The following is a 20,085-nucleotide window of genomic DNA, read 5'->3' on the forward strand; positions in this document are numbered from 1 at the left end:
AGGGAAAATATTGCACAAAAAAATGGAGCCAGGTTTTAAGAGAATTGTTAACCAAAAGAATTGCAGCTAGAGTGGGCCAGTTCCCTGAGCTAATGCCTTAGGAGACTACCTGCATAAAAAGGAGACATAATTGAGGGGCTGATGAGAAAGAAGCAAAGATTTGTATAGCTGATTCACTTTGCCATGTTGAAACTAACACAAGATTGTAAAGCACCTATACTTCAATATTTTTTTAAAAGTATCTTAGTTCTTGAGGCTGATGACCAAAAGGTCATCCTTAAAATTTTGAAAGGACTCATAAAACAAAGATGATATATCTTTCAAACTCTTTCTTCTTGATGAGTGATCACTTTTCTATTTCCATGATTTTTAAAATATTAAAGGACTTTGCTTTTGGAAAAAGAAAGAAAGTAGCAAAGAGATTTAATTCAAGTACACGGAGAGATGTCTCTGTGGCTTTAGGTTTGCCTACAGCAGAAGCATAAGAGCCATAGAGGAAATTAGTGACTTGGATGGAAGGTGTGTTGAATTTAAGTCTTGGAGTTTAAGAACCTCTCATGTTTTTCTTTACTCATAATATGTACATAAGAGGTGTATTCCAAGGAAACCCTAGGAATGACTAGCTGGAACTCTGGAAATGATAGCTAAAAAGCAACCTGAACATTACTTATATGTTATAATGGAATTATAATTATTTTATGACCTTGGAGAACTGACGTGACAGTGTAGATACACATTTAAAATAAAATAGACTATAGTTTTTTTCTTCAAAATAAATATAAACTTTATATTTAAACATTTGGTGGGGGCAAGAGGCAGCCTCTATTCCATTATTAGCCTAGATTCCTACACTTAATCTTGTTGTTTCTATACTTGAAGATAATGTTTTATATTAAAATAGGAGGAATTTAAGCAATTTCAAATAATTAAAATAGTATACTAATAGAGCTCAGTTGTGGAATGAATACTGTTGCAATTTACACGTTAGGCTTTTATAAATGCTTTGTCATGTGGTTATTTAACTTGCCCACCATACAGAGTTGTGAGGATCACATGAGTTCATGCATACAGGGGCTTAAAAGAGTCTGTGTGATCAATGCTCAGTAAACGTAAGTTGGTAATTTCCTGCTGCTATTGATGAGCAAGCTGATTTGCTTTCAGGTTGTGGTATAGCACAGGGCATGGTACTTGGCACAGAGCAGCTGTCCTGTAAGTGTTCGTTCATTGATAACAAAGATGTCATGGTCATCGGAGCTTCCCAGTCAGGTCCCTGGAATACACTTTCATTTCATGTCCTATTTCTAAAACATGCATTTCCTGAATGTCTTTCCAGCTGTTAACAAAATTTTTCATCCATACATAAGGACTAATTTGTTTCTTAGAAGATGCTAGTGAAGGAATAATGGAAGTCTTTAGCCTGGAAGGCTTCCTAGAGTTCAGTGCATTTGAGTTGAATTTTGTAAGAACTAAAAATGAATGGAGAGGGAAAAGGAGGCAGAACATTTTAAGCAAGAAATGTGGCATATGAACTGGAGATGCAAGCGACAGAAGGATGTTCTGAAATATTGAGATGGATGCACCTAACTTGAGAAGCAGACTCTGTTAGGAGTTAAGAGGAAGAGATTAGTGAATGAGGATGTGTGTAGGTGGGACCCTGGAACTAGACAGTGGTGTGTGTATTTGACATGATCGGGGATGGGAAGTGTTTTGTGGAATCTGAGGGCAGGAGAAGATGGCACTTGAGGAAGATCAACTCAAGCAGTTCACTCCAGAAAGAATATGACTTTGGAAGCAGAGGACTAATGCCTTACTGGCCATTAGAGAAAGTAAGAGGCCACAGGGCACCAAGATTGTGGACATCAGTAACGGGAGGGTTTAACTGACTACCAGGCACACTTTGGGAGGTGTTTCAGTCTAGGGTGGGGAGGACACTGAGTTTAGTACTTTAGTCTGATCTGGCTCAGTCATTAGGAAGGTTTTCAGGTAGACAGATTTCAGACCTGATAGGTAGTGGAAATTGAATTCTGGAAATGATAGTTCAGGAATCATCAGCCCCTCGGAAGCCACAAGAATGATGCTCTTATTAAGTCAAAAGTGCTCAGAGAGTGCTTACCCTTGTCAATGAGGAGTCAGCAGTCCTAGTCTGTGGATTACTTTTCCAGATCTCATACACCTCTTATTTGTCTAAATATCTTTACATATTTTCATCAGTTTGGTTGAAGGGGAGAAGAAAATGATTTACAAGTTTTTTGATATTTTCATTCTGAATGTCAAAAATACTTAGAACAAGAAGCAATCATATTCAGGTATTAAAGTTTCTATTGATGTGTCCAAATGATTTGGATTCATCCTTTTGTCATATTTTGGGTAAAAAAAAAAATAAAGCATCATGGCCTCTTGAAAAAATAAAGAAATCTTCATTTACAATAGGAAAGGAATAGTGTATATTTAGTATTGAGCACTTTCATATTTATATGAAAATTTATATATATAGTCCATGGGCAATGTATTTTCATATCTGATTGACTCCAGTTTCTCTCTAAGTTTCCAGCCAGGTGAATCAGATGAGAAATTAGTAATAATTAATTGAATACAATACCTGAAATATTTCATTAATTAATGCTTTTCCAAGTTCCAATTCCCCATTTTATCTATTTAAAATCCACTTAAATCCCACCAAGGAACTATTATGGACCTCTTAGTAGATATTTATTTAGCTATCTGGCTTCCCATGAGCAAGGAGAAGGAATACTTGTGGAGAAAAGGCACACGTAGAACAATCCTAAAATCATTATTTAAAGAGCTATGGCTTTGTGTTACAAATAAAAAGCAGGAAAATCATTAGTTGTAAAGAAGCTCTGGCAATAATCCTTACAAATACCATTCATCCCTCCTTGCTACCGAATGGAATTTTTTATCCTGGACATTAAACTGTAGATAAGCATTATCAGACAGCTCTCTATTCTTCTAGGATCCTGAAATGTCACAAGAGGATGTGAGGTGCTTAAAGCTTGAAATACTCAATTACAATCTTGTGTCTCATGCTAACACTTGAATGACAATGGAATAATTTATTTGATCAAAACAAAGCACTTCACAGAAGTGTGTAGTTTTTGAAATGAGTTGTGCTTCTGAGAAGAAATGGTAATACTGCACAAGTAAACATGTAACTTGGGTGACACCAAGGGCCACCTATGACCTGTGAGCAGATGGCATTCTAAAGGCATATGGGATCCTTAGCTCAGCTCCTGGCCCAAGGCAGACACTCAGAAATGTGAGCTGATATCACTCACTGTCCTCTTCCTGTTCTGTTATTGTAGAGTTTTTGTATCTGAATAGATTTACATTTCTTGAAATTCATCTTGTTTTGCTGAATTGCATTTTTGATTAATGAAGGCAGTTTTACTTACTTGACTCTCTGTGTTACTGTTTCCTTGTAACTTGATATTATTGCTGATCCAGCAGACTCTCTCATCTCAGTCATTCAATCGTGTGGCCCTCTGTGTAGGTGGAGAGACCACCCTCAGCCAGGCTTGAGACAGAGCCCCAGTTCAGAGTAAGGATCCCACGTTGGGCTCTAAGGCCCAGGAGCTGGCTGTGAATGGCCAGCCATTCACATGTGTGCATGTGTACTCAGTTGCTCAGTCATGTCTGACTCTTTAGGACTCCAAGGACTGTTGCCCTCCAGGCTCCTCTGTCCAAGGGATTATCCCAGCAGGGATGCTGGAGCAGGTTGCCATTTCCTCCTACAAGGAGATCTTCCTGATCCATGGATCAAACCAGGGTGAGGTCCTATTTATGAATGGAATTGAAGTACTAACAACTATAAACAATTTCCCCTTTAAAATAACCATATGTTAGTGGATGAGTGTTTGCTCAGTCATGTCCGACTCTTTTTGACCCTGTGGACTGTTGGGGTCCTCTGTCCATGGGATTCTCCAGGCAAGAATATTGGAGTCGGTTGCCATTTCCTTCTCCAAACCGTATGCTGGTTCCAAGATTATTCCTCAGTACTACCATTCTCATTCACTTTAGATCAATATGCTTTCTCTTGTTGTTGTTCAGTCACTCAGTCGTGCCCAACTCTTTGCCACCCCACAGACTACAGCACACCAGCCTTCCTTGTCCTTCACCATCTCCTGGAGCTTGCTCAAACTCATGTCCATTGAGTCAGTGATGCCATCCAACCATCTCATCCTCTGTCACGCCCTTCTCCATCCATTCAACTTCTCCCTTTGCCAGGGGGAGTTCATCACCTGGGACTGTGCCTATAGATATAAAAAAATTAAAACCTTCCTCATGACTCTTTTCACAACCTACCTTACCTCACTCTCTATTTTCACATTGCTCTTTCCCCTCAACCTTCTGCCTTTCCACTGAAGTCTCCCATCCCCCACTTTTAGTCTTGGAGGGTCCAGAAGGTGGCTTAGGCCTCCCTTGCCTCATTGGTGCCTCTGCTGCCTTGATTCTAGGATTGTTTCTTCTGGCTGGAAATACCTTACCTCTTAATAGATGAGATTTTTTCCCCCTCTATTGAATGCACACAAGTCATTCTCCCTTGCAGGTTTAGTGGCAGGAATTTTCTCATAATCTTCCTTTTTTCTAAAGTTATGTTCTATCTTGCAGGCAGCAGGTGGCTTCTGGTGAATGCACACAGATTAATAAGTAGAAAAATGTCAGCAGGATGGCGTGTGGGGAATGGTAGCAGATATAAATCCATAGGTCTATGTAACACTTCAAGAATGGCAAATGGAGACAGGAACTGATTGTGTTAATAGGAAATATTAGCTTGGGTAAAAGGTTAATTGGGCGTATTGCTGCCATGTTGGAAACAATATTAGGACCTTATAGAACCAAACCTGTTAGCATCCTGGAGACATGAGAGGTGATAAACAGGCAGATTTGAATGGTCCAGAAGACCAAGGGCTTGATTTCTTATGTATTATTTCCCTTCTTATCAGTCTTTGAGAAAATTGTTTTTCCCAACTTTAAAATCACCCATTAATCTCTGTAGCAAATCGATATCTTGTTATCACCTTTATTTGAGAATCCTATACTTTTTAGTCTGGTTTTGTGAATAAATTCCTGGCCTAGTTAAGGGAGATTTAACTGTCCTCACAACTTACTGTGGAAACCAGCCAGCTGGGTTCCCTTTTCTTACAATTAAGAGCCTAACTTACCTGTCCTCATTGTCTTTTTTAAAATAAAGGTCACTCCTATGTAGCTTCTGAGCATTCTCTGAATGTACATCCGAGGTAGAACACACCCTGATGATCTGTGATTAGTACATCTGGCTTTTCAACATCCACTTTTTCCGTCTGGTGTAGAATTGTCACTGTTTCATCTTCATCTTAGGGGTAGCAGTCATCACGCTTATCAGTTCACTGCTAAGTAGACATAAATATGCAACTTTTAAAATGCATTTTGTAAAATAATATTTTCAACTTTTCTGCTTTCAGTATTAGTAAATGGAGATGAGAAGATCACTTTTGAAGATTTCCTTTGAAAAGTATTTTTGAAGAGATTTTTATCAACCAAATTATATTTGTCTTGCAAGTAATTTTAAATTTTTTTTCACTTTCTTGACTCTTTTTCTTATATAAGTTGCTTTTCTCTATATGCAGGATGACCCGCCTTGAGTTTTACATTCCCACTGGTCTCAAGGTCACTCTGCATTTCTAATTTAGCCAATCTGACACCTGCTGTCACCATTGTTCTGCTGATATATTTGGAGAATATGGTCTTGGAATACTAGAATAATGTTTCAAGAACACTCAGCTATGTGAGGTATCTGAATAGTTTCAATAATATACCTATATCATGAAATCAATTATATTGAAACATATCTGAGGATACTGGACTCTGTAGCTTCATGATTGATTTGTATTAATTTTCATTCATCTTTTGAGTGTTAATGTCAGAGGGCATCGTTGAATGATGAAGAAGACATTACCTTTGGTCCCAAACAAAACTTGATACACATCTTGGCTTCTTAAAATATTAATATTTGCCAGTTATCATTGGAAAATAAATTTAATCTCTTAGAGTTGTAGTTATTTAATTTGTCAAATAGGACAATCAGATCTCCTTGCAGAGCATTGTGAAGATTAAATAGGATATTAACTGAATATTCTTGAACATTTTCAAAATAGATGACAATAAACAGAAGTTTTTTGTTAGTTTCCTACACTGTTTAGAAAAATCAATAGAAAGGGGGATTAATTTTCTATCTTTACTATTAAGGAATTACCTTATGTACAATTATTTTAAAGTTTTATTTGATAAAAGAGCAGGATACTAGATGTTAAATAGTGTCTCATTGTTTTGAAGCAACAATGTGACACTGAAGAGTCTTTTCCACAAAATTAATCATTAAGGAATTACCTTATGTACAATTATTTTAAAGTTTTATTTGATAAAAGAGCAGGATACTAGATGTTAAATAGTGTCTCATTGGTTTGAAGCAACAATGTGACACTAAAGAGTCTTTTCCACAAAATTAATCAGTTTTTTCTTGTTTAGAAAGAGAATGAACCTTAGTCATGTCATATAAAAACAAATATAATAGATTATACAAATCATAAAATTTGTTGGTCATATGTTAATCTATATTTTGCAGGTATTTTATATAAATATGCTATAATCATGCAAAAAAGTATTACTTACATCTATTTGTAAATAACTGTATTTTAGCATGTTAGTTACTCAGGCTGGAAATATAAAGCATTTTGTCTTATTCATTTAACAAATATGTAGTGAGTGACTATGATGTTCTATGTGACTATGCCCTGTTCTAGGCTCTGGGCCTTTGCCAGTGAACCAAACAGACATCCTTCCTCTTGAGCAGCTGGTATTTCAAGCTGGGTTGAAGAGGAGAGGCAGATTTACAACGGCAACCCACTCCGGTATTCTTGCCTGGAGAATCCCATGGACAGAGGAGTCTGGCAGGATACAGTCCATGGGGTCGCAAGAGTTGGACATGACTTAGCACCTAAACCACCACCACCACCAGAGCAAGATGAGGTGAAGGGCACTGAAAGTCTGGAGGGGGCAGACCGTAGCAGTAGGGAACCACCAAACACTGACACTTGAGCCAAGACTGCAAAGTGGGGAGGGGTTAGTCTGATACATATCAGGGAGGGAATCTTTGGTACAAAGGTCCTGGTGTGTCTGAGAACCAGCAGCAAGGTCACTGCAGCTGGGTAGCATGAGTTGGGTGTGGATGCTGGGGAGGAGATAGTAGGAGAAGAACATTGGGAATTATGTGAGGCCAGATGACACTCCAAGGACTCCTGCGTTTTTGTGAGTAAACTGTAGTACCATTGCAGGATTTGGAGCAGAGGAGTCATGATTGATTTATCTTTCCAAAGGGTCTCTGCCAGCAGCCAGTGAGAAGTCTAATTCAGGAATCCAGTGAAAAGTAGCGTTGACCCCATCGAGGTAGCCATAGGGGAAGGAGGAGAAATGGGCAGATGGCTGCACATATTTGAAAGGAGAATCAAATCTGATGGACTGGACACAGGTACAAGAGAAGTGAGGCCTTGAGACTAAAGCTTTTCGCCTGAACAGCTAGAGAAACTTTTTACAACCAGCCAAGATGGTGCTGGCCCTGGAGGGTCAGGTGTCTAAGAAAAGGTGGATTCCGACTGAAAGTGTTGATTTTAAGAAGCCTACTGGAAACCCAAGCAAAAGTGTTGGGGAAACAACTGGATGCCTGCAGTTAAGAGAGATTCAGGGTGAAGACAAGACTTTTGCATACATTTTCATACTTTTGCCTAATGTCTTATGTAAGAAGGGTCTCAAGTGCTGAATAGAAGGTTCAGAAGAAAACAACTGATTACAGAGCCCTATTCTTGCCTATTTTTCCCTTACTTCTTTGTGTCTGATTGGTGATCAGCAAATTAGAATACTGTATGTTCGAAAAGTATTTCATTTTCTCAACATGATGTCATTATAACTGACAAACTCTTGTGACAAATGCAGACTAGTACAATCCTACCCAGGGAGTAGGCACAGACACACTTCCCCTAGCCTTGGTTCAGTGTAATTGTCTCTATCACTGAAGGAGAAACCCCAGTAAAGTCCAAAACCACAAAAAATGGAGAGTAGAAATGCATAGGTGTCATCCTCTGTGGTACGCTCAGTGCTCAGTCACTAGACTCATGACCTTGTCATCTAGCTGAGTTGAGATAAACTTTCATAAAACAGTAAGGGGTTTTTTTTTGTTTGTTTGTTTTGTTTTTTAGTTATTTTGCAGGGAAGGGGAGGCAAAAGTGGGGCTGGTGACTGCAGGCACCAAAATAGAAACTCAAAAGAGAGAAAGTGATTATGTAAATTGTGCCTTTTGAAGGCATTGAGAATGTTTCATTCACATACTCTAAGTCTCTGGAAGCACATTTAGTTCCTGTTTGGGGAGATGAAAGCCTTGCCACAGCCTCATCTGCGGGCTTGCGGCAGGGTGAGTTTCTCTTGTGTGTACGGTGCCGGGAAGGGTGGGCAGTTGGCAGTGGTTCAGCATTGATTGCAGTCATTCATAAAATCCAACCACGCGGAAGGCGGAGTCCGGGGGAGCTTCTCTGAGATGCTTGCAGGATGCCTCATTTGAACAAGTCCTCAGTGATGCTTGAGGGATAAGGGGTGCTCGCAAGCACCGCCAAGATGGTGAGGGGTCCACCGTCCTTCCCAAGTAACTGAAGACTTTGCAGGAATCAGAGGTCACGCCTCTTGGACTCCTGGTCTCTCCATCCACAGCCTTTCTGGAAAGTCGGCTTTGTGGCTTATCTGTGGCCTCTTTGTGTCTGGATGACGGAGTAAATCATATGTAAGGAAGACCCTTCGGAGAACGCAATGGCACCCTACTCAAGTACTCTTGCCTGGAAAATCCCATGGACGGAGGGGCCTGGTGAGCTGCAGTCCATAGGGTTGCTAGGAATCGGACACGACTGAGCGACTTCACTTTCACTTTTCACTTTCATGCATTGGAGAAGGAAATGGCAACCCACTCCAGTGTTCTTGCCTGGAAAATCCCAGGGACGAGGGAGCCTGGTGGGCTGCTGTCTATGGGGTCGCACAGAGTCGGACACAACTGAAGTGACTTAGCAGCAGCAAGGAAGACCCCTGGGGCTTCCCAGGTGGTACCTGTAAAGAGCCCTCATGCCAATGCAGGAGAAATAGGAGATGTGAGTTTGATCCCTGGGTCAGGAAGATCCCCTGGAGGAGGGCATGGCGACCCACTCCAGTGTTCTTATCTTCATGAACAGAGGAGCCTGGTGGGGTCCCTAGAGCATTCATTGCAAAGAGTCTCACACACTGAAGGGCCTTAGTGCACAGCAGTGTGCTGATATATCACTATGGTGTTTAAGTATGAGGGGTCCCTGTTATTGTGTTACGATTAACGCCTGGGAGAGGATGGGAAGTGGTCGGCTGAACAGTTTCCACACATTACAACTGGCGACACCACTTTGGTTTATCCCTCAAACTGCAATAGGACAGACAAAACAATCCAAATATAACTTTAAAGAAATGCTAATTCATTCAGGCTGACAAAAATCTGAGGAGGGCGTTGTATTATTTTATGTATCTTATTCTGAATGTAGGGATTTTTTTCTTCTTCTCTTTCCCTGGAATTTCAATTTCATCTTAGAAAGTCAGATTAGAAAATGTAGGAATACATATTGGCATAGCTTCGTGCCCCCTCAAATTGGTTGAATAACTAGCAATCTGAAACTGATCACTTTCTCCCTGAGAACAGATTCAACAGCTAGCTGATTCACTCTAAACCTGAGATCAGGATATAAGTTAGTATGAAAAATTAGTTTTTTCTTATTTTGTTTTAAATAAAGTATATTAATTAAGTTAGTATATTTTAAATTAAATACATTAAATTCTAGCAACATTGTTTTTGAGTATTGATGTGTTTATTCTTATTATCCAAAAAGAGCTTTAAATTTTAGAAATTCAAATGAGGTTTTTATGGGCCAAAAAACTAAACAGATATTTCTCCAAAGAAGACATACAGATGGCTAACAAACACATGAAAAGATGCTCAACATCACTCATTATCAGAGAAATGCAAATCAAAACCACAGTGAGGTAGCATCTCATGCCGGTCAGAATGGCTGCGATCCAAAAGTCTATAAACAATAAATGCTGGAGAGGGTGTGGAGAAAAGGGAGCCCTCTTACACTGTTGGTGGGAATGCAAACTAGTACAGCCACCATGGAGAACAGTGTGGAGATTCCTTAAAAAACTGGAAATAGAACTGCCATATAACCCAGCAATCCTGTTGCTGGGCATACACACTGAGGAAACCAGAACTGAAAGAGACACGTGTACCCCAATGTTCATTGCAGCACTGTTTACAATAGCCAGGACATGGAAGCAACCTAGATGTCCATCAGCAGATGAATAGATAAGAAAGCTCTGGTACATTTACACAATGGAATATTACTCAGCCATTAAAAATAATACATTTGAGTCAGTTCTAATGAGGTGGATGAAACTGGAGCCTATTATACAGAGTGAAGTAAGTCAGAAAGAAAAACACCAGTACAGTATACTAATGCATATATATGGAATTTAGAAAGATGGTAATGATAACCCTGTATGCGAGACAGCAAAAGAGACACAGATGTATAGAACAGTCTTTTGGACTCTGTGGGATAAGGCAAGGGTGGGATGATCTGAGACAATAGCATTGAAACATGTATATTATAATATGTGCAAGAGATCATCAGTCCAGGTTCGATGCATGAGACAGGGTGCTCAGGGCTGATGTACTGGGATGACCCTGAGGGATGGGATGGTGGCGGTGAGGGAGGTGGGAGGGGGGTTCAGGATGGGGGACAGATGTACACCCATGGCTGATTCATGTCAATGTATGGCAAAACCACTACAATATTGTAAAGTAATTAGCCTCCAATAATAAAATAAAAATATAGTAAATAAAATAAAAATAAATAAATAAATAAATAAGATTCTATAACATAGGCAGACCGATGAAATATGCCAGTTACTATAGTTTTAAGTAAAAACTACTCAATTCTTAAGATTAAATGAGAATTTTCTTACACAGACATGGTCTTTTATGCTGGCTAATAATCCACTTTTATTGGAGAAGAGTTATTTAAAAACATATTGAAGGAAAACTCTGAGTGGCAGATTTCTTTTCTTCCCAAAACTTTGCCTAAATACCTGAATTTTCAGGAGGAAAAAGAAAAAGAAAAAAGGAAATGAACTAAGACAGAAGGTTGCATATGGTTTCTCTACATATAATTCTTCAAGATTTTCTCCGAAGTTGGTGATATTTCCGATATTTTCACAAACCAATGCGTGTAAAAATTCAACATGCCATGTGGGCTATTTTTAGTTGAGTGAGAATTGCTAAAGATTTCCCAGTGCAGTGCAATGTAACTTCCTGTGCACTGTACTTGAGTAAGTTATATTAACATTTCATAGCTCAGTAATACCCCAGGGTATTACTTCTCCTTGGCAACTGCCTTCTTGAATGTTCTCTGAACCTTCCTGCCAGAGGGTCCTTCTCCTCCAATGACTGGTGACCAGTCCATTAAGAGTTTAGCATTCACTCTAGACAGTTACCACATTTCTTTCCTTTGAACCCAGGAGGGGTGGCTTTGAAATGGCACCGTTCTCTTTTCTTGTCACATTATATATTGATTTCTAAGTCTTACTTGATCCTGTTTGGACTTAGCTGTGTGTGTGTGTGTGTGTGTGTGCACGCACGTTTCTGTGCAGTGTCCACGTTTGCCTGTATCATTTCTTTCAGAAGTGGAGAATTTTGCCATGCAGCTTTTATCTCTGGAAAAACAGTTTATCTGCCACTATCTCACCACTGAGCTACCCCTTGAATAGCATGACTGGCCTTACAGGTAGTCAGATCTCCAAGTGCAGTCCAAACCACTGTCAAAGTTAAGAACCAGGTTCATGCTTGAGAATCCCAAGTCCTGTGTGGTTTTTCCATTTAGCAGAGTCTAAGAATCAGGGTCTCAACTTTCTAAACGGGGCTTCCCTATTCAACCCAAGGTTTGTTCAAGGCTTCTGAGGTAGAGGGATATCTGAGCCATCCAAGGACAGCCTCAGAGGGCTATGTTTTCTGGCTTATGCCGTGATTCTCTCCAGTGCTCCATTAAGTCCTGTTGACATCAGGTTAAGAGCATCTCCACCTGCTGCCCTTTGCAGCTGTGACCCATCCTCTGCATTTATTTATTCTGTGATGGACAACTTAAGACCCAAAGACTTTTTCCTGCCTATTTTCACACTGTGCAGGCATCTTGCATATTTATTTTGCATACTTATGGAGACACACACACTTTATATATGCACATTTCCCTCTGACTCTTCCTCCTTTCTTAGCTTGAATGAATTTAGAACATGGGGGATGTCCTGAAACATCTCAGATCTCTGTTTTATTTTTTTTTTTATTTTTTTTTGCATAAAGAGAAGGGCATGAAGGGCATGAAAAAAAGTCCATGTCTTTCAGTAAGAAAGCCAAAGCCACAGAAAGTCCTGCCTGTTTTTAACATATCAGCACAACAGCTGCTCCTATGTTTACACTTTCAGATGTCTCCATAGGGTAAAGCCAAAGTTTTCAGCAGCTTTGCTTCTATGGGGAAGCCTGATGAGGATCATTTTATTGATACTAAACAGGAAATCCAATACTGAGGCCAGCACCAGTATGGAGTTCATCTGGGTGTAATTGAGCTCTTGGAAGCATGAGCTGAAGGTTCCTAACTCCCAGGGCTTCTCAGGGTCTCCAGGTTAATACTTAGGGGCTTGCAGACAGTTCCCTTAAACTTGTTTTCAGTACCGTGTTTAATTTCCAGATGTTTCTCCCCGTTTTATAATTAATAGTGCGTTGTGCTGTCTATCATGCGCCCCAGGTGTGTGGTCAGGGACATGGTGAAGCCTGCTGCCTGCAAAGCCCCAAGAAATGTTGAACACCAGCCCCACCAGCCTCCACCGTGAGTATGGCATTGGTTTTATTGACTGAAAATGTCGTCTCTAACACAGATCTCTGGTTCCAGATGTATTAATTCACATTGCATGTGGGAGTGCAAACTCTGCCTGCTCTGGGGTGTCTGGGGGTAAAAGACTGCTACTGAATTAGATAAAATGATCTGGAAACTGAGCTCTGTGTTTCAAGCATCTTCATTAAGTGCTGTTTCTAATGCCATATGGAAAGCATGAAGCTAATTATAGGAAAGAGACATGTATTGGGGAACTCCGTGGTATCAGAAACTCTGTACCTTTTGGATTTAGAAAGTATGTGGATTCGAGCCTGAGACCCTTTCCGAGAAAGTAATGCAAAGGTGCAGAGCGGGGATGCTTTCCTAATTGTGAAGAAGGGAAGTGCATGGCTCGTTCATAACCACCCTCGCACTGTGTCAGGTAAAGGTCAGGGACAGTCCGAAAGAGGGATGGACCTTCAGTTTATTTTTATTATTGTAACCTCAAGTGTGGATATTCATGAAGGATTAAATGGCCCACCAAAGGGAATTAAAGGAGAAACTAAGTAAATGAACTCTGTGTTGCAAATGTGGATTTCTGTAAGGTGAAATGTAAAGAGCTTTAAAATCCTGCAGAGCAGCAAAATCTATTCAATCTTCTGAATAAAATTATGCTCCTGGTAAGAAAAATTAAACATTTCCTTAAAATGTCTCAGCAGTGGTAATACTGTTAGCATAACCAATACAGCCAAGTAGTTACTCCCAGGGAAATGCCTCCTTCCAAGTGATTTTTGCAAAAGCCATTGAAGAAATGTGTCTTAGGTTTCCTTAGCTATCTGACAATTTTTTGAAGTAAAACCAAAATAAAGTAATAAGATTGTCCAAAGGCTATGAAAAGAAAAGTAAATTTTTGTAATTCTTTTGCTGTGTCAAGTTTTTATTCCCATTGGCAAAACTAAAATTAAATGAAATGTTTAAATGCTTATATTTTGCATACACACAGTCACAAATACAAAATTATTTATGGCTTGAGATATAAAATTTGGGTAAATAAATTTCAAGAGGCTCCATAAATGGGTTATAGATTTTATCTATGTGTATTTGAATATCATCTTCCACAGTTGATCAGTACTTCTCAAGGAACACAAATAATTTTCACCTAACTGTAGTAAAAATGGTTTATAATTGCATTGAAAAAAGTTTTAAGTTGGAAGAACTGCTTGTAATGATGTTGCCATTTTGTTCTATATATTTTCTAGCCATAAATCCATTTTCTTGATGGTGGAACTTTTTTTGAAAATTCATGGAAAACTTACAATCCCCATTTTCCATCATATATTCCAGGCATTAGAAAACAAGCAACTTTGGGGAAAGTGCTTTGAGGAATTAACATGAATTTTAAGATGTGTTATATTTCATATATTGAGGTTCCATTTTTATTTGTACCACTTATTCCAGTGTCCACCTAAATTGGAATTATCAGATACGAAGCAGCAATTGACATCCTTGCCAAAGATATATTAATTATCTTTTCTTATTTTGCTTCTGCTTTCCATGGACTCCTAGAAGTGGAAAGCTGTTGTAACTTACCGTGAACCTAGTAGAACCTTCCTGGCTGCCTTTCTGAGTAAAGTGAATGAGAGTGGCTTTTGGCTTCTCCTTTCTGATAATCCTTTTCTTCACTCCACGCTTAACTAATCACAACAATGGACCTCTCTTTAGGTGACTTGAAGAATTTAAAGTTCGCAGTCCATTCCTCATTTCTACTGATTCTCTCTAGAGAGGGGTGTTTATAAATTGAGCTCTCCATTTCCATATAAGCCCCTTTCTAGGCTGCTATGAAAAGAATGACAGTAATTGGGGGTGGGGAGGACACTAAGGATGGGCTTTAGCCTGTAGGCCGGTGTTTTTAAATATGTGCATTACAACCTATCAGTGGGGCTGAAGATCAATAAAAGCTAGTTCTTTAGTGTGGAGGTTATGTTTAAATTTTGAATGGAACAGAAAATATAAGATGACATCCTGGGTTACTATTGTAGGATGAGCTTAGATTTCTGTACATGATAACTGGATCAAAATAAAATTTAATAAACACTACATTTAGTTTTGAGCATGCACTGATGGATTTTAATTCATCAGATTCTCATTATGTGTATGTATGTGTGTGTGTGTATAAAATATGTATAACTTACTTTAGCAGAAGTAAGAATAATGGCATATGAATAGGATGTGGGCAAAACTGGAGACAAGCAGATCAATTAAGGGACTATTGCAACTGACCAGAGAAGGACGAGGTCTTGACCTACAGAAGTAGCAGAGGGTGTAGGAAGGAAACATTTTAAGAGCTCAGTAAGAAGGCAAATGGGCAGTGCTTAGTTGCCAATTGAATATGGTTTGTAAGGAAAGAGTTTAAGGGGGGCGGTTGTATCAGTGGTTTGGGTGATTGAGGACCAGCAGCTGATGTGGGGAAATAAAGAAGTAAACCAGGCCAACCAGTAGGGTGGGCAGTGAGGAGTTCAGATCCTGATAGGATGATTTGGGGCACCTGTGCATTATCCAGGAGTATATGTTCAAGAACGAATTGGGTGTATGAACCCAAAGCACTCAGCTGGGGAAGTAGATGACATCACCAAAGGGTACAGAGTTAGAAAAAGTAACAGAGTGCCTGGGTAAAACCAGTGTTTAAGGAGTGGGTAAAAGAAGAGGCTCCCCTGACTCAACTGAGAAATAATGGTCAAAGAGGTAGGAGAACCAGAAGCTAAGTGGGAGGAGTCACGGAGGGTGCCCCAGAGTAGCAAATGCTGCCAAAAAATGCTAATAATAATAATTCAAGAGATTAAAAATTTTTTGGCCCCTTGGGTCATTGGTGGCATTTGTTGTAACACTTTAAATATCTGAGTGGGTGGAAATACTTTATTTGTATAGATGTAAGGGAAAAAAAATAGTCAGGAGGAAGAGATGGTGATTTTGCATGGGGAGCAGGAAAAGAGAGAGAGATTATTACCATGTGAATCGGTGGTAGAGTCATTGTATTCAGGTCACTCAGTGCCATCTGTTTTACAAGTTAGGTCAATGGCTGCACATGTCAATATAATTTGTATTTTGATAATCATGTATGTAAATGATCTGAAGATTCTTTTTTCAGTTATTATTAAAATGTCACTTGGTCATATTTTAAGCATGCTGCTTAAGTTGTCATCACTTAATCAAAGTTCTGTTCAGTTCAGTCATTCAGTCGTGTCTGACTCTTCATGACCCCATGGACTGCAGCACGCCGAGCTTCCCTGTCCATCATCAACTCCTGGAGCTTACTCAAACTCATGTCCATCGAGTCAGTGATGCCATCCAACCATCTCATCCTCTGCTGTCCCCTTCTCCTCCTGCCTTCAATATTTCCCAGCATTAGGGTCTTTTCCAATGAATCAGTTCTTCCCATCAGATGGCCAAAGTATTGGAGTTTCAGCTCAGCATCAGTCCTTCCAATGAATATTCAGGACTGATTTCTTTTAGGATGGACAGGTTGGATCTCCTTGCAGTCCAAGGGACTCTCAAGAGTCTTCTCCAACACCACAGTTCAAAAGCATAAATTCCTCAGTGCTCAGCTTTCTTTATAATCCAACTCTTACATCCATACATGACTACTGGAAAAACCATAGCTTTAACTAGATGGACCTTTGTTGGCTAAGTAATGTCTCTGCTTTTTAATATGCTGTCTAGGTTGGTCATAGTTTTTCTTCCAAGGAGCAGGTGTCTTTTAACTTCGTGGCTGTAGTTACCATCTGCAGTGATTTTGGAGCCCCCCAAAATAAAGTCTCTCACTCTTTCCCCATCTATTTGCCATACCAGATGCCATGATCTTAGTTTTCTAAATGTTGATCAAAAAGATTAGTGGAGTTGAACAGATTGAGTTTGATAGCTGCTATTCTTCAGGTATGAGATGCACAGCTAAAGCCCTCTCAAGTTGGGGGCAGCAGTTATATAATCCAATTAACTATTACTACATGATAACTGCAAGATTAGAAGTATGTCTATAAAAGAGAAAATGGCCTGTTCTCTTTGGGGTTGATGAGGTCAGACAAGAACTTTCAGAGCCTGAATTTAGAACAAAGTCTCCAGAAGAAGGAAATGATTAATTAGTGCCCCAAAACATCAAGTTGTGGGTGGTGATTTGAAACATGTACTCATTGCTGGAGCCTGAGAGTGTGCAAGTGTGTGTAACTGTGTATTTGTGTGAGTAAGAGTGCATGTGTAGGAGGGTGGGGTGAATGTGTTTGGGTGTGGTGGAGAGATTTATAACGACTTCAGGAGGTGCAGCACCAGTGTCTTTAAGGAAGAGAAAAGTGAAACTGAAGTCGCTCAGTCATGTCTGACTCTTTTTGACCCCATGGACTGTAGCCTAACTGGCTACTCAGTCCATGGAATTTTCCAGGCAAGAGTACCAGAGTGGGTTGCCATTTCCTTCTCCAGGGGATCTTCCCAACCCAGGGATCGAACCCGGGTCTCCCACACTGCTGCTGCTAAGTCGCTTCAGTAGTGTCCGACTCTGTGGGACCCCAGAGATGGCAGTCCACCAGGCTCCCCCATCCCTGGGATTCTCCAGGCAAGAACACTGGAGTAGGTTGTCATTTCCTTCTCCAATGCATGCAAGTGAAAAGTGAAAGTGAAGTCGGTCAGTTGTGTCCGACTCCTAGCGACCCCATGGACTGCAGCCTACCAGGCTCCTCTGTCCATGGGATTTTCCAGGCAAGAGTACTGGAGTGGGGTGCCATTGCCTTCTCCCTCCCACACTGCAGGTAGATGCTTTACTGTCTGAGCCACCAGGGAAGCCCCAAGGATGAGGATGTTGGTCTAACTTGGAAAGGATAGGCTATACACTTGGTCTTGTCTTTGGTTTAGTTTTAATACAGTATTTTGAAAGTTGACCTAACATTATGGGGTTTTTGAGTTTTTCAAAGTGATCATGGATTTTAGAACACTGACAGTCCTTAAGTCTACCAATCAGTTCCAGCTGTGGATGGAAGCAGGTCTAGGCAAGCGAGGCAGTGGTAGGGCAAATTTGAGAATGTTTCCTGGGTGGTGTAATCAGAGCACAGTGATTCATTAGCTCTGATAATAGAGTCAAGTGAAGAGGAAATAATTCACTTTATCTCAGGAGAGTAGGTGGATGTGATCATAGCAAGAAGAGTTAATTTAGGCACTAAAACAAGTTTAGATTTAGCTTTAGATGTATGTGAAAGTTGAAAGTGAAAGTCGCTCAGTTATGTCCAACTCTTTGTGACCCCATGAACCCCATGGAATTCTCCAGGCCAGAATATTGGAGTGGGTAGCCTTTCCCTTCTCCAGGGCATCTTCCTAACCCAGGTCTCCCAGATGGCAGGCAGATTCTTTACCAGCTAAGCCACAAGGGAAGCCCAAGAATACTGGACTGGGTAACCTATCCCTTCTCCAACAAATCTTTCTGACCCAGGAATCAAACTCGGATCTCCTGCATTGCAGGCAGACTCTTTACCAACTGAGCTATCAGGGAAGCCCCCTTATATATATATGTATTAGTGGCCAAAGAAATCTCTGATTGAAATATCCAGAAGGTAGTTGGCTATTCATACCCCAAACTCAGGAGAGACTTACATGACTTAATTTGTGAACAATTATTTTATAATAAACTATGAACACAAGTGAAATAGCATTTAGAACTATACTCATTATTCTGTAACAACCTGTAAGGGAAAAGAATCTGAACATAGTGAGATATATATATATATATATATATATATATATATATATACACACGCACACACACACAATAATGTGTTATTTTCAAGTGTATGGCAAGGTGATTCAGATAAATTTAATTTCAAAGTTGTTTTACAGAGTATGATTTCTATAAGATTAATTTTATATCTCTAAAAAGTAAATTTTAGGAGTAACTTTATTATTAAAATACTTGAGATTAGAAAAAAGGAAAAAGTAGGATGGAGAACATGATAGGAGATTCAGATAAATTTAATTTCAAAGTTGTTTTACAGAGTATGATTTCTATAAGATTAATTTTATATCTCTAAAAAGTGAATTTTAGGGGTAACTTCATTATTAAAATACTTGAGATTAAAAAAAAGGGGAAAGCAGGATGGAGAACATGATAGGAATTAAAGAGAAGAGGAATTAAGTAAATTATACAAAATCAGGCAAGAACAAACTTTGCTCAGTTTTCCTGGAATTTTCCATGTTTTAGTGCTGAAAGTCTCATGTCTTGGGAACACCTTCAGCCCTGGGAAAACTGGAATGATTGGCAACATTAGAACTGGTAAATTTAGAGTATGAGAGTAGAAACTTAGAAAAAGAATATATAGCCAAGGAATAACCGTGTTTAGGCAAACAATTTTTACATTACTCTGGACAGTGACATGATCAAGAATAACTTGGATTCAGGAAGGTACATCCATCATACTTCAGCTCAGTCTTTTCAGTTTTCCTTTGTTTTGTTGGTGGTTGCCTGCTTTTAAAAATAAATAAATGCCACACTTGCAGTTCACCTTTTCAATGGGTGAAAGTTAGTGTTTTTATTCAATTGTTCAGCTGCTCAGTCCTGCCTAATTCTTTGCGACTCCATGTACTGCAGCATGCCAGGCTTCCCTGTCCTTTACCATCTTCCAGAGTTTGCTCAGACTCACATCCATTGAGTCAGTGATGCCATCTAACCATCTCGTCCTCTGCCGTCCTCTTCTCCTCCCGCCTTCAATCTTTCCCAGCATCAGGGTCTTTCCCAGTGAGTTGGCTCTTCGCATTAGGTGGCCAAAGTACTAGAGCTTTAGCTTCAGCTTCAGTCCTTCCAGTGAATATTCAAGGTTGATTTCCTTTAGAATGGACTGGTTTGATCTCCATGATGTCCAAGGGACTCTCCAGAGTCTTCTCCAGCAACACAGTTTGAAGGCATCAATTCTTTGGTGCTCAACCTTTTTCATTGTCTAGCTCTCACATCCATATATGAGTACTACTGGAACAACCATAGCTTTTGCTAGATGGACTTTTGTTGGCAAAGAAATGTCTTTGCTTCTCAATATGCTGTCTAGGATGTCATTGCTTTTCCTCTAAGGAACAAATGTCTTTTAATTTCATGGCT

General features: G+C 39.7%; 1 protein-coding gene across 37 annotated transcripts in view; it reads left to right on the plus strand.

The window, feature by feature from the left end:
- RIMS1 (regulating synaptic membrane exocytosis 1) overlaps positions 1–20,085 on the plus strand; it is a 606,383-nt gene that overhangs the window by 99,827 nt on the left and 486,471 nt on the right. For 35 of the 37 annotated variants that reach the window (XM_070795691.1, XM_070795693.1, XM_070795713.1 and 32 more), the window contains exon 2: positions 12,900–12,980. The exons of the other annotated variants lie outside the window; for them this stretch is intronic. In XM_070795691.1, coding sequence (XP_070651792.1) covers positions 12,900–12,980 — 81 coding nt within the window. The remainder of the gene's footprint in view (positions 1–12,899; positions 12,981–20,085) is intronic. 37 annotated transcript variants of the gene reach the window in all.

This window comes from Bos indicus, chromosome 9, assembly GCF_029378745.1.
Source record: "Bos indicus isolate NIAB-ARS_2022 breed Sahiwal x Tharparkar chromosome 9, NIAB-ARS_B.indTharparkar_mat_pri_1.0, whole genome shotgun sequence".
Lineage (NCBI taxonomy): Eukaryota > Metazoa > Chordata > Mammalia > Artiodactyla > Bovidae > Bos > Bos indicus.